Source organism: Procambarus clarkii, chromosome 14 (genome assembly GCF_040958095.1).
Source record: "Procambarus clarkii isolate CNS0578487 chromosome 14, FALCON_Pclarkii_2.0, whole genome shotgun sequence".
Lineage (NCBI taxonomy): Eukaryota > Metazoa > Arthropoda > Malacostraca > Decapoda > Cambaridae > Procambarus > Procambarus clarkii.
In genome coordinates this window covers 1,423,946-1,439,087 of record NC_091163.1, presented here as the reverse complement: position 1 = coordinate 1,439,087, position 15,142 = coordinate 1,423,946, and the positions used below count along the sequence as shown (strand labels likewise).

The window sequence follows — 15,142 nt, the reverse complement described above, 5'->3', positions numbered from 1 at the left end:
TCTATATATACACCAAATTCGAGACTTTTATTAATGTAAAATAGAGAAGTAAGCATGAGATGGGGAGAGAAATGCAAATCCGAAGAACACAAATAAAATATTTACATTGAATAAATCCCACATAAAATTTATGTAGTTGTAAATATATTGACAATAAATTTTGTCATAATATGTAATAGGTTTGAGTTGTATTAATTGTTACTCCCCATCGGGAGCGGACTAACGTCCTTACTCAAAAAACCCATGGAAATTCCACAGTTGATTGTGAATCTTACTGCTCAGCCTGTGCAAGCCTCCTCACACCCGGTAAACCGAGAATGAACGGTCATCAAAGTCCTAGATCAGGGACCTAGAACTGCTTCGCGCTCAGAGGCTTGCACTTAGCTACATCATCACAGTGTGATTCTTTCCAAGTTTCGGACAAGGAACTCGGCAATAATACTATAGAATTGATCCTATGAAGTATGATCATGTCGAAACACTCGGCAACCCGACGACTCCCATATCGCACTGCGCACCTACGCAGTACTAGTCATCCTTCTTATCTTGTTTATACTCATATTAATAGCAAACAACAAAAGTAGAAATTATATGAATAGGAATACCACTTACTTATAAAGATAGATTTTATAGTATAATTAAATATTATATATTAGGAATTACATGATGTTCGTTTACTTTTAAAAAGGATATTTGTTGAAAAAAAGGCGCATCACATGAGTTACCTGAATTTACCTAAGGGCCCCAATCATTAGTGGCCTCGACAAGGACAGAAAATCGGCGGCTTGTCGAAGGTCACCCCATTTGACTTCATGATCTTTTCCAGTTGGATTTTAAAATTTAACAGAGTTTTGGCATTTACGGCTTCAATGGGTAGGCTGTTCCACGAGTTTATAACCCTGGGGGTGAAAGAACATCTGTTCTCAATCGTACATTGTGGCTTGTTGAGATTGAAACCGTTGCTCCTTGTTTGTTACATCTGACCTTTTGAATAAATTGTTCAGATCAACATCTTCCAAATTGTTCAGTACTTTAATTTTCAATGAGATCCGCCCTGTGATGCCTGGTTTGCTTTATCGTTGGCCCTGTGGCCCTCAACCATTCCCGATACATGAGTTAACTTAGCATTGGAAGGAGATTTTTGTTCCCTGGTGTTGCACTTTCTCCAGAGCAGCCATGTCCTTCCGAAAATGAGGTCTTCATGCTCTATTGGATTACTCAATACAGTAATGTAAATGGGGGCGCACCAGAGATTTATACAATTGAATCACTGCCTTCTTTTCCGTAATTAAGGTCAAAGGTACGCTTGATTATTCCAAGGATTTGGTTAGAGTTATGACTGCTGCTCCTACCTGTTGTGCAACTTTCAGTGAGTGACAGATTTTGACTCCAAGGTGCTTTCCTTCCTCATGCAGTCTGCTGTAATGCAATATTATTAATTTGATAGTTGTGGTGTGTGTTGCTATGCCCCACTTGCAAGGTCTTGCATTTGTACAAATTCATATGTTTTTTCAAAATAATGTGTGTACAAAGAACGTAAGAGTAAGATGCAATTGTAGGGACAGGAGTTACCCAATCAATGAAGCCACTATTGCGCAAGGCGTTTCAGGCAAGAAACGATATTAAAGAGTCGATATTAAAATAGAATTTGCTAGTCTTTTGACCATTTGTGGAGTTCATGTAGATCTCTTTGTAATGTTTCGATATCATTATCATTTCCCACTTTACCATAAATCTTTGTGGCATCTGGAAATTTGATGACGTGGTTTGTAATATTCTCCTTCAGGTCATTGATGTACATGACAAAAAGGGAAATTGCCTAAAAGGAAACCCTTTGGTACCCTACATACCGCATTTCTCCAGATTCATTCCCGTTTAGCACGATTCCTTGTTTTAACCATTCTTTTATCTATCTAGTATACCACCTTTCTTGAATATAATCAATAATAATTCATTGTGTCTGGGGCCAGGAAGCCAAAGTGTATTTATACACGTTAGGCTTATTTCGAGGTCTCTCCATCCCCAAGGTCGATTTACTGACCTCGCCAACGATGCAACCCCCACATCAAGCTGATTAACTCCTGAATACCTACTTACTGCTAGGTGAACAGATGCATTAGGTGAAATGAAATGTGCTCAACCATTTCGGTCCCGCCAGGGATTTGAATCCGGAATTCTCGTTTGTGCAGCCTGTCTTCATAAACAAAGGCCAAAGTCTATTCCATGCACCTGCCAAACTCCCCTGTTCATGAATGAAAAACAGTTTACACACGTCTCACAATTGATTACGTCCGAACACTTCCGGAACAAGTGCTTTTCTGACGACTTTTGTTCGAAACACAATGCTGTAAATGTTTCACCCACGTTCTACAAATAAAAATAATCGCCAATGAAATCGAAACACCTAGCCTATTCTAATGCATGTCTAAATATGCACAATATGCTTATATAAAATCATATTAATATATATTTGAGAAATATCCTATTTTGAATGAACAGCATGTTAAATTTTATGAATGTGTCTTTGGGGTCGACCGTTGGATGGAATGGACATTGTCCGAGGACGGGTTGGATTGTGCATCGACTATGAACCCGACTGTACTACCGGGACGCTTTATATGTATATATACAAAATTAAATAAGTTTATATATACAAAATTAAATAAGTTTACTAGCAGCCAATCCTGCTGTTTAGGTATTGCTTATATTAACGATAAAAAACATTGTACATATATTGACTTAAACAGCAATCAGAAAGTATAAAATAGGTACTATTCAAATAAGAAAAACCGGAAAGGGTTTCTCATTGATGTTGCCATAAAAAAGAGAAACTATCTTAACCTATCCTTCCTAAGCCTATTACGTGCTATCTGAGACCTATTAAGAACATGTATGTGCTCTATTAGATTATTATTATTTATGTTTGGTTGTTAGCTTTATTTGTTTTTGTACTCAAAGGAGTGCATAGTACCAAATTGTATATCTAATTGCCTTTTACGTCAATATAGTAATAATAATAATAATAATAATAATAATAATAATAATAGTAATAATAATAATAATAATATACGACAGTCCACCTAATTACAAAACATACTATCTAAACAGGAGGGTGGGCTGTAACAAGGTAATACCAACCACGTACATCTTTAGAGCAAATATAGCAAGCATGTTCAACTGGATTAATCCTTGGCACTATATTTATTATTTAAACTCCTCTGCACAAACTTATATGTAGTATTATAGACCTGTAACACGGTAATACCAACCACGTACACCTTTCCCGCAAAAATAGCAAGCTTGTTCAGCTTGGTTAAGCCTTGGCACTGTATTTACTATTTAAACTCCTCTGCACAAACTATTCTAATGCATCTATATATACACCAAATTCGAGACTTTTATTAATGTAAAATAGAGAAGTAAGCATGAGATGGGGAGAGAAATGCAAATCCGAAGAACACAAATAAAATATTTACATTGAATAAATCCCACATAAAATTTATGTAGTTGTAAATATATTGACAATAAATTTTGTCATAATATGTAATAGGTTTGAGTTGTATTAATTGTTACTCCCCATCGGGAGCGGACTAACGTCCTTATTCAAAAAAACCATGGAAATTCCACAGTTGATTGTGAATCTTACTGCTCAGCCTGTGCAAGCCTCCTCACACCCGGTAAACCGAGAATGAACGGTCATCAAAGTCCTAGATCAGGGACCTAGAACTGCTTCGCGCTCAGAGGCTTGCACTTAGCTACATCATCACAGTGTGATTCTTTCCAAGTTTCGGACAAGGAACTCGGCAATCATACTATAGAATTGATCCTATGAAGTATGATCATGTCGAAACACTCGGCAACCCGACGACTCCCATATCGCACTGCGCACCTACGCAGTACTAGTCATCCTTCTTATCTTGTTTATACTCATATTAATAGCAAACAACAAAAGTAGAAATTATATGAATAGGAATACCACTTACTTATAAAGATAGATTTTATAGTATAATTAAATATTATATATTAGGAATTACATGATGTTCGTTTACTTTTAAAAAGGATATTTGTTGAAAAAAAGGCGCATCACATGAGTTACCTGAATTTACCTAAGGGCCCCAATCATTAGTGGCCTCGACAAGGACAGAAAATCGGCGGCTTGTCGAAGGTCACCCCATTTGACTTCATGATCTTTTCCAGTTGGATTTTAAAATTTAACAGAGTTTTGGCATTTACGGCTTCAATGGGTAGGCTGTTCCACGAGTTTATAACCCTGGGGGTGAAAGAACATCTCCTGTTCTCAATCGTGCATTGTGGCTTGTTGAGATTGAAACCGTTGCTCCTTGTTTGTTACATCTGACCTTTTGAATAAATTGTTCAGATCAACATCTTCCAAATTGTTCAGTACTTTAATTTTCAATGAGATCCGCCCTGTGATGCCTGGTTTGCTTTATCGTTGGCCCTGTGGCCCTCAACCATTCCCGATACATGAGTTAACTTAGCATTGGAAGGAGATTTTTGTTCCCTGGTGTTGCACTTTCTCCAGAGCAGCCATGTCCTTCCGAAAATGAGGTCTTCATGCTCTATTGGATTACTCAATACAGTAATGTAAATGGGGGCGCACCAGAGATTTATACAATTGAATTACTGCCTTCTTTTCCGTAATTAAGGTCAAAGGTACGCTTGATTATTCCAAGGATTTGGTTAGAGTTATGACTGCTGCTCCTACCTGTTGTGCAACTTTCAGTGAGTGACAGATTTTGACTCCAAGGTGCTTTCCTTCCTCATGCAGTCTGCTGTAATGCAATATTATTAATTTGATAGTTGTGGTGTGTGTTGCTATGCCCCACTTGCAAGGTCTTGCATTTGTACAAATTCATGTTTTTTCAAAATAATGTGTGTACAAAGAACGTAAGAGTAAGATGCAATTGTAGGGACAGGAGTTACCCAATCAATGAAGCCACTATTACGCAAGGCGTTTCAGGCAAGAAACGATATTAAAGAGTCGATATTAAAATAGAATTTGCTAGTCTTTTGACCATTTGTGGAGTTCATGTAGATCTCTTTGTAATGTTTCGATATCATTATCATTTCCCACTTTACCATAAATCTTTGTGGCATCTGGAAATTTGATGACGTGGTTTGTAATATTCTCCTTCAGGTCATTGATGTACATGACAAAAAGGGAAATTGCCTAAAAGGAAACCCTTTGGTACCCTACATACCGCATTTCTCCAGATTCATTCCCGTTTAGCACGATTCCTTGTTTTAACCATTCTTTTATCTATCTAGTATACCACCTTTCTTGAATATAATCAATAATAATTCATTGTGTCTGGGGCCAGGAAGCCAAAGTGTATTTATACACGTTAGGCTTATTTCGAGGTCTCTCCATCCCCAAGGTCGATTTACTGACCTCGCCAACGATGCAACCCCCACATCAAGCTGATTAACTCCTGAATACCTACTTACTGCTAGGTGAACAGATGCATTAGGTGAAATGAAATGTGTTCAACCATTTCGGTCCCGCCAGGGATTTGAATCCGGAATTCTCGTTTGTGCAGCCTGTCTTCATAAACAAAGGCCAAAGTCTATTCCATGCACCTGCCAAACTCCCCTGTTCATGAATGAAAAACAGTTTACACACGTCTCACAATTGATTACGTCCGAACACTTCCGGAACAAGTGCTTTTCTGACGACTTTTGTTCGAAACACAATGCTGTAAATGTTTCACCCACGTTCTACAAATAAAAATAATCGCCAATGAAATCGAAACACCTAGCCTATTCTAATGCATGTCTAAATATGCACAATATGCTTATATAAAATCATATTAATATATATTTGAGAAATATCCTATTTTGAATGAACAGCATGTTAAATTTTATGAATGTGTCTTTGGGGTCGACCGTTGGATGGAATGGACATTGTCCGAGGACGGGTTGGATTGTGCATCGACTATGAACCCGACTGTACTACCGGGACGCTTTATATGTATATATACAAAATTAAATAAGTTTATATATACAAAATTAAATAAGTTTACTAGCAGCCAATCCTGCTGTTTAGGTATTGCTTATATTAACGATAAAAAACATTGTACATATATTGACTTAAACAGCAATCAGAAAGTATAAAATAGGTACTATTCAAATAAGAAAAACCGGAAAGGGTTTCTCATTGATGTTGCCATAAAAAAGAGAAACTATCTTAACCTATCCTTCCTAAGCCTATTACGTGCTATCTGAGACCTATTAAGAACATGTATGTGCTCTATTAGATTATTATTATTTATGTTTGGTTGTTAGCTTTATTTGTTTTTGTACTCAAAGGAGTGCATAGTACCAAATTGTATATCTAATTGCCTTTTACGTCAATATAGTAATAATAATAATAATAATAATAATAATAATAATAGTAATAATAATAATAATAATATACGACAGTCCACCTAATTACAAAACATACTATCTAAACAGGAGGGTGGGCTGTAACAAGGTAATACCAACCACGTACATCTTTAGAGCAAATATAGCAAGCATGTTCAACTGGATTAATCCTTGGCACTATATTTATTATTTAAACTCCTCTGCACAAACTTATATGTAGTATTATAGACCTGTAACACGGTAATACCAACCACGTACACCTTTCCCGCAAAAATAGCAAGCTTGTTCAGCTTGGTTAAGCCTTGGCACTGTATTTACTATTTAAACTCCTCTGCACAAACTATTCTAATGCATCTATATATACACCAAATTCGAGACTTTTATTAATGTAAAATAGAGAAGTAAGCATGAGATGGGGAGAGAAATGCAAATCCGAAGAACACAAATAAAATATTTACATTGAATAAATCCCACATAAAATTTATGTAGTTGTAAATATATTGACAATAAATTTTGTCATAATATGTAATAGGTTTGAGTTGTATTAATTGTTACTCCCCATCGGGAGCGGACTAACGTCCTTACTCAAAAAACCCATGGAAATTCCACAGTTGATTGTGAATCTTACTGCTCAGCCTGTGCAAGCCTCCTCACACCCGGTAAACCGAGAATGAACGGTCATCAAAGTCCTAGATCAGGGACCTAGAACTGCTTCGCGCTCAGAGGCTTGCACTTAGCTACATCATCACAGTGTGATTCTTTCCAAGTTTCGGACAAGGAACTCGGCAATCATACTATAGAATTGATCCTATGAAGTATGATCATGTCGAAACACTCGGCAACCCGACGACTCCCATATCGCACTGCGCACCTACGCTGTACTAGTCATCCTTCTTATCTTGTTTATACTCATATTAATAGCAAACAACAAAAGTAGAAATTATATGAATAGGAATACCACTTACTTATAAAGATAGATTTTATAGTATAATTAAATATTATATATTAGGAATTACATGATGTTCGTTTCCTTTTAAAAAGGATATTTGTTGAAAAAAAGGCGCATCACATGAGTTACCTGAATTTACCTAAGGGCCCCAATCATTAGTGGCCTCGACAAGGACAGAAAATCGGCGGCTTGTCGAAGGTCACCCCATTTGACTTCATGATCTTTTCCAGTTGGATTTTAAAATTTAACAGAGTTTTGGCATTTACGGCTTCAATGGGTAGGCTGTTCCACGAGTTTATAACCCTGGGGGTGAAAGAACATCTCCTGTTCTCAATCGTGCATTGTGGCTTGTTGAGATTGAAACCGTTGCTCCTTGTTTGTTACATCTGACCTTTTGAATAAATTGTTCAGATCAACATCTTCCAAATTGTTCAGTACTTTAATTTTCAATGAGATCCGCCCTGTGATGCCTGGTTTGCTTTATCGTTGGCCCTGTGGCCCTCAACCATTCCCGATACATGAGTTAACTTAGCATTGGAAGGAGATTTTTGTTCCCTGGTGTTGCACTTTCTCCAGAGCAGCCATGTCCTTCCGAAAATGAGGTCTTCATGCTCTATTGGATTACTCAATACAGTAATGTAAATGGGGGCGCACCAGAGATTTATACAATTGAATCACTGCCTTCTTTTCCGTAATTAAGGTCAAAGGTACGCTTGATTATTCCAAGGATTTGGTTAGAGTTATGACTGCTGCTCCTACCTGTTGTGCAACTTTCAGTGAGTGACAGATTTTGACTCCAAGGTGCTTTCCTTCCTCATGCAGTCTGCTGTAATGCAATATTATTAATTTGATAGTTGTGGTGTGTGTTGCTATGCCCCACTTGCAAGGTCTTGCATTTGTACAAATTCATATGTTTTTTCAAAATAATGTGTGTACAAAGAACGTAAGAGTAAGATGCAATTGTAGGGACAGGAGTTACCCAATCAATGAAGCCACTATTACGCAAGGCGTTTCAGGCAAGAAACGATATTAAAGAGTCGATATTAAAATAGAATTTGCTAGTCTTTTGACCATTTGTGGAGTTCATGTAGATCTCTTTGTAATGTTTCGATATCATTATCATTTCCCACTTTACCATAAATCTTTGTGGCATCTGGAAATTTGATGACGTGGTTTGTAATATTCTCCTTCAGGTCATTGATGTACATGACAAAAAGGGAAATTGCCTAAAAGGAAACCCTTTGGTACCCTACATACCGCATTTCTCCAGATTCATTCCCGTTTAGCACGATTCCTTGTTTTAACCATTGTTTTATCTATCTAGTATACCACCTTTCTTGAATATAATCAATAATAATTCATTGTGTCTGGGGCCAGGAAGCCAAAGTGTATTTATACACGTTAGGCTTATTTCGAGGTCTCTCCATCCCCAAGGTCGATTTACTGACCTCGCCAACGATGCAACCCCCACATCAAGCTGATTAACTCCTGAATACCTACTTACTGCTAGGTGAACAGATGCATTAGGTGAAATGAAATGTGCTCAACCATTTCGGTCCCGCCAGGGATTTGAATCCGGAATTCTCGTTTGTGCAGCCTGTCTTCATAAACAAAGGCCAAAGTCTATTCCATGCACCTGCCAAACTCCCCTGTTCATGAATGAAAAACAGTTTACACACGTCTCACAATTGATTACGTCCGAACACTTCCGGAACAAGTGCTTTTCTGACGACTTTTGTTCGAAACACAATGCTGTAAATGTTTCACCCACGTTCTACAAATAAAAATAATCGCCAATGAAATCGAAACACCTAGCCTATTCTAATGCATGTCTAAATATGCACAATATGCTTATATAAAATCATATTAATATATATTTGAGAAATATCCTATTTTGAATGAACAGCATGTTAAATTTTATGAATGTGTCTTTGGGGTCGACCGTTGGATGGAATGGACATTGTCCGAGGACGGGTTGGATTGTGCATCGACTATGAACCCGACTGTACTACCGGGACGCTTTATATGTATATACAAAATTAAATAAGTTTATATATACAAAATTAAATAAGTTTACTAGCAGCCAATCCTGCTGTTTAGGTATTGCTTATATTAACGATAAAAAACATTGTACATATATTGACTTAAACAGCAATCAGAAAGTATAAAATAGGTACTATTCAAATAAGAAAAACCGGAAAGGGTTTCTCATTGATGTTGCCATAAAAAAGAGAAACTATCTTAACCTATCCTTCCTAAGCCTATTACGTGCTATCTGAGACCTATTAAGAACATGTATGTGCTCTATTAGATTATTATTATTTATGTTTGGTTGTTAGCTTTATTTGTTTTTGTACTCAAAGGAGTGCATAGTACCAAATTGTATATCTAATTGCCTTTTACGTCAATATAGTAATAATAATAATAATAATAATAATAATAATAATAGTAATAATAATAATAATAATATACGACAGTCCACCTAATTACAAAACATACTATCTAAACAGGAGGGTGGGCTGTAACAAGGTAATACCAACCACGTACATCTTTAGAGCAAATATAGCAAGCATGTTCAACTGGATTAATCCTTGGCACTATATTTATTATTTAAACTCCTCTGCACAAACTTATATGTAGTATTATAGACCTGTAACACGGTAATACCAACCACGTACACCTTTCCCGCAAAAATAGCAAGCTTGTTCAGCTTGGTTAAGCCTTGGCACTGTATTTACTATTTAAACTCCTCTGCACAAACTATTCTAATGCATCTATATATACACCAAATTCGAGACTTTTATTAATGTAAAATAGAGAAGTAAGCATGAGATGGGGAGAGAAATGCAAATCCGAAGAACACAAATAAAATATTTACATTGAATAAATCCCACATAAAATTTATGTAGTTGTAAATATATTGACAATAAATTTTGTCATAATATGTAATAGGTTTGAGTTGTATTAATTGTTACTCCCCATCGGGAGCGGACTAACGTCCTTACTCAAAAAACCCATGGAAATTCCACAGTTGATTGTGAATCTTACTGCTCAGCCTGTGCAAGCCTCCTCACACCCGGTAAACCGAGAATGAACGGTCATCAAAGTCCTAGATCAGGGACCTAGAACTGCTTCGCGCTCAGAGGCTTGCACTTAGGTAATCATCACAGTGTGATTCTTTCCATGTTTCGGACAAGGAACTCGGCAATCATACTATAGAATTGATCCTATGAAGTATGATCATGTCGAAACACTCGGCAACCCGACGACTCCCATATCGCACTGCGCACCTACGCTGTACTAGTCATCCTTCTTATCTTGTTTATACTCATATTAATAGCAAACAACAAAAGTAGAAATTATATGAATAGGAATACCACTTACTTATAAAGATAGATTTTATAGTATAATTAAATATTATATATTAGGAATTACATGATGTTCGTTTCCTTTTAAAAAGGATATTTGTTGAAAAAAAGGCGCATCACATGAGTTACCTGAATTTACCTAAGGGCCCCAATCATTAGTGGCCTCGACAAGGACAGAAAATCGGCGGCTTGTCGAAGGTCACCCCATTTGACTTCATGATCTTTTCCAGTTGGATTTTAAAATTTAACAGAGTTAGTTTAGTTCATTTATTATGCACCCCATACCCATCTTGTGGGCGGTAGTGGAAAGGGTTACAGAGGCACATAATGGGCTCAGGGACTGAACCCCACAATTCATTTAGCTAAGCAAGTTACAATCTTGATGAGCTAGTTACAAAATTCAATATAAGTCATCACATCAACAATGGGTTCGAGATCGACCTCAAGTACAGGTTCTAAATTAAGCAACTGACATATGTGGAGAGCTAGTGTCAAAATTTATATGTTTGTCCTGCACACCGCCCCCCATCCAGTGGGCAGCGGTGGATAGGTTACAATCACTTAGTTACTACCTACAGTTAGCAAACTGGGGATATTTGGCTAAAATTTCTGGTAGCAGATCATTTTGAATGAAATATTGACACATCGCTGGAACATTGGTTATAGAATTGTCTCTAAATTCACGTATCTTTTCGCACTCCATCACATAGTGACGGAGGGTGTGCGAATAATTTTGTTGACACAGTTTACATTTGGTCAGGTCTACATCAGCAGATAATGAGAATTCCCAGAGATACTACGGCTTCAATGGGTAGGCTGTTCCACGAGTTTATAACCCTGGGGGTGAAAGAACATCTCCTGTTCTCAATCGTGCATTGTGGCTTGTTGAGATTGAAACCGTTGCTCCTTGTTTGTTACATCTGACCTTTTGAATAAATTGTTCAGATCAACATCTTCCAAATTGTTCAGTACTTTAATTTTCAATGAGATCCGCCCTGTGATGCCTGGTTTGCTTTATCGTTGGCCCTGTGGCCCTCAACCATTCCCGATACATGAGTTAACTTAGCATTGGAAGGAGATTTTTGTTCCCTGGTGTTGCACTTTCTCCAGAGCAGCCATGTCCTTCCGAAAATGAGGTCTTCATGCTCTATTGGATTACTCAATACAGTAATGTAAATGGGGGCGCACCAGAGATTTATACAATTGAATCACTGCCTTCTTTTCCGTAATTAAGGTCAAAGGTACGCTTGATTATTCCAAGGATTTGGTTAGAGTTATGACTGCTGCTCCTACCTGTTGTGCAACTTTCAGTGAGTGACAGATTTTGACTCCAAGGTGCTTTCCTTCCTCATGCAGTCTGCTGTAATGCAATATTATTAATTTGATAGTTGTGGTGTGTGTTGCTATGCCCCACTTGCAAGGTCTTGCATTTGTACAAATTCATATGTTTTTTCAAAATAATGTGTGTACAAAGAACGTAAGAGTAAGATGCAATTGTAGGGACAGGAGTTACCCAATCAATGAAGCCACTATTACGCAAGGCGTTTCAGGCAAGAAACGATATTAAAGAGTCGATATTAAAATAGAATTTGCTAGTCTTTTGACCATTTGTGGAGTTCATGTAGATCTCTTTGTAATGTTTCGATATCATTATCATTTCCCACTTTACCATAAATCTTTGTGGCATCTGGAAATTTGATGACGTGGTTTGTAATATTCTCCTTCAGGTCATTGATGTACATGACAAAAAGGGAAATTGCCTAAAAGGAAACCCTTTGGTACCCTACATACCGCATTTCTCCAGATTCATTCCCGTTTAGCACGATTCCTTGTTTTAACCATTGTTTTATCTATCTAGTATACCACCTTTCTTGAATATAATCAATAATAATTCATTGTGTCTGGGGCCAGGAAGCCAAAGTGTATTTATACACGTTAGGCTTATTTCGAGGTCTCTCCATCCCCAAGGTCGATTTACTGACCTCGCCAACGATGCAACCCCCACATCAAGCTGATTAACTCCTGAATACCTACTTACTGCTAGGTGAACAGATGCATTAGGTGAAATGAAATGTGCTCAACCATTTCGGTCCCGCCAGGGATTTGAATCCGGAATTCTCGTTTGTGCAGCCTGTCTTCATAAACAAAGGCCAAAGTCTATTCCATGCACCTGCCAAACTCCCCTGTTCATGAATGAAAAACAGTTTACACACGTCTCACAATTGATTACGTCCGAACACTTCCGGAACAAGTGCTTTTCTGACGACTTTTGTTCGAAACACAATGCTGTAAATGTTTCACCCACGTTCTACAAATAAAAATAATCGCCAATGAAATCGAAACACCTAGCCTATTCTAATGCATGTCTAAATATGCACAATATGCTTATATAAAATCATATTAATATATATTTGAGAAATATCCTATTTTGAATGAACAGCATGTTAAATTTTATGAATGTGTCTTTGGGGTCGACCGTTGGATGGAATGGACATTGTCCGAGGACGGGTTGGATTGTGCATCGACTATGAACCCGACTGTACTACCGGGACGCTTTATATGTATATATACAAAATTAAATAAGTTTATATATACAAAATTAAATAAGTTTACTAGCAGCCAATCCTGCTGTTTAGGTATTGCTTATATTAACGATAAAAAACATTGTACATATATTGACTTAAACAGCAATCAGAAAGTATAAAATAGGTACTATTCAAATAAGAAAAACCGGAAAGGGTTTCTCATTGATGTTGCCATAAAAAAGAGAAACTATCTTAACCTATCCTTCCTAAGCCTATTACGTGCTATCTGAGACCTATTAAGAACATGTATGTGCTCTATTAGATTATTATTATTTATGTTTGGTTGTTAGCTTTATTTGTTTTTGTACTCAAAGGAGTGCATAGTACCAAATTGTATATCTAATTGCCTTTTACGTCAATATAGTAATAATAATAATAATAATAATAATAATAATAGTAATAATAATAATAATAATATACGACAGTCCACCTAATTACAAAACATACTATCTAAACAGGAGGGTGGGCTGTAACAAGGTAATACCAACCACGTACATCTTTAGAGCAAATATAGCAAGCATGTTCAACTGGATTAATCCTTGGCACTATATTTATTATTTAAACTCCTCTGCACAAACTTATATGTAGTATTATAGACCTGTAACACGGTAATACCAACCACGTACACCTTTCCCGCAAAAATAGCAAGCTTGTTCAGCTTGGTTAAGCCTTGGCACTGTATTTACTATTTAAACTCCTCTGCACAAACTATTCTAATGCATCTATATATACACCAAATTCGAGACTTTTATTAATGTAAAATAGAGAAGTAAGCATGAGATGGGGAGAGAAATGCAAATCCGAAGAACACAAATAAAATATTTACATTGAATAAATCCCACATAAAATTTATGTAGTTGTAAATATATTGACAATAAATTTTGTCATAATATGTAATAGGTTTGAGTTGTATTAATTGTTACTCCCCATCGGGAGCGGACTAACGTCCTTACTCAAAAAACCCATGGAAATTCCACAGTTGATTGTGAATCTTACTGCTCAGCCTGTGCAAGCCTCCTCACACCCGGTAAACCGAGAATGAACGGTCATCAAAGTCCTAGATCAGGGACCTAGAACTGCTTCGCGCTCAGAGGCTTGCACTTAGCTACATCATCACAGTGTGATTCTTTCCAAGTTTCGGACAAGGAACTCGGCAATCATACTATAGAATTGATCCTATGAAGTATGATCATGTCGAAACACTCGGCAACCCGACGACTCCCATATCGCACTGCGCACCTACGCAGTACTAGTCATCCTTCTTATCTTGTTTATACTCATGCTGCAACCCATCCTCCGAATTGACAGTACGATTTAATACTAAGTGTAATAAGTACACTTTGTTACTGTAATAAGCAGTGCATAATTGCACTTATGGGGCTGTTACATTGACCCAACTCCCTCCCCCGCTTTAATTCTTCTCGTTTTCTGTTAAGTCACTCAGAATTTTAGGATGACGTTTTCAATTTCGATTTGCAATACACAAGTTTTAAATATCAGGAATTTCTTTTTCAGGTTAATTAAACAATATAGACTTTATACAAAATTTTAAAATATCCCGAGTTACTTTACAATTTATTGATATATTTTAGTTTTGTTTTATTAGTTTTATAAAACTGTAATATCAATATAGCTATAGGTTAAGTACTAATTGTAATTAAGCAGCAATACAATTATTATCTTCAAAAACTAAGACGGTTAGGTGAGGTTGTGGTTTTCTATTCAGTTTTTCAGGTAAACTCAAATATTCACAATATATCTGACAGTACGATTTAATACTAAGTGAAAATAAGTACAATTCCTAACTGCTATGAATAGTACATAATTGCACTTATTTGTCTTCTTACATTTAC

The 15,142-nt window shown here is 36.8% G+C and overlaps 1 protein-coding gene and 5 non-coding genes across 6 annotated transcripts in view; 1 reads left to right on the top strand and 5 right to left on the bottom strand.

Annotated features, from left to right (window-relative positions):
- Positions 1 to 273: 273 nt before the first annotated feature.
- Positions 274 to 472, bottom strand: LOC138364831 (small nucleolar RNA U3). The gene has a single exon (XR_011228523.1). It is a non-coding gene; the product is annotated as a small nucleolar RNA U3 (small nucleolar RNA).
- Positions 473 to 3,644: 3,172 nt separating this feature from the next.
- On the bottom strand, positions 3,645 to 3,843 carry LOC138364828 (small nucleolar RNA U3). The gene has a single exon (XR_011228520.1). It is a non-coding gene; the product is annotated as a small nucleolar RNA U3 (small nucleolar RNA).
- A 3,170-nt stretch (positions 3,844 to 7,013) lies between these two features.
- Positions 7,014 to 7,212, bottom strand: LOC138364827 (small nucleolar RNA U3). Its single transcript, XR_011228519.1, has one exon. It is a non-coding gene; the product is annotated as a small nucleolar RNA U3 (small nucleolar RNA).
- Positions 7,213 to 10,382: 3,170 nt separating this feature from the next.
- On the bottom strand, positions 10,383 to 10,580 carry LOC138364830 (small nucleolar RNA U3). Its single transcript, XR_011228522.1, has one exon. It is a non-coding gene; the product is annotated as a small nucleolar RNA U3 (small nucleolar RNA).
- Positions 10,581 to 14,283: 3,703 nt separating this feature from the next.
- Positions 14,284 to 14,482, bottom strand: LOC138364826 (small nucleolar RNA U3). Its single transcript, XR_011228518.1, has one exon. It is a non-coding gene; the product is annotated as a small nucleolar RNA U3 (small nucleolar RNA).
- The window catches only part of LOC138349511 (DNA-directed RNA polymerase I subunit RPA49-like), a 17,867-nt gene continuing 17,205 nt past the window's right edge, over positions 14,481 to 15,142 (top strand). The window contains exon 1 of the mRNA XM_069324625.1: positions 14,481 to 14,535. Within this exon, the coding sequence (XP_069180726.1) occupies positions 14,481 to 14,535 (55 nt within the window). The remainder of the gene's footprint in view (positions 14,536 to 15,142) is intronic.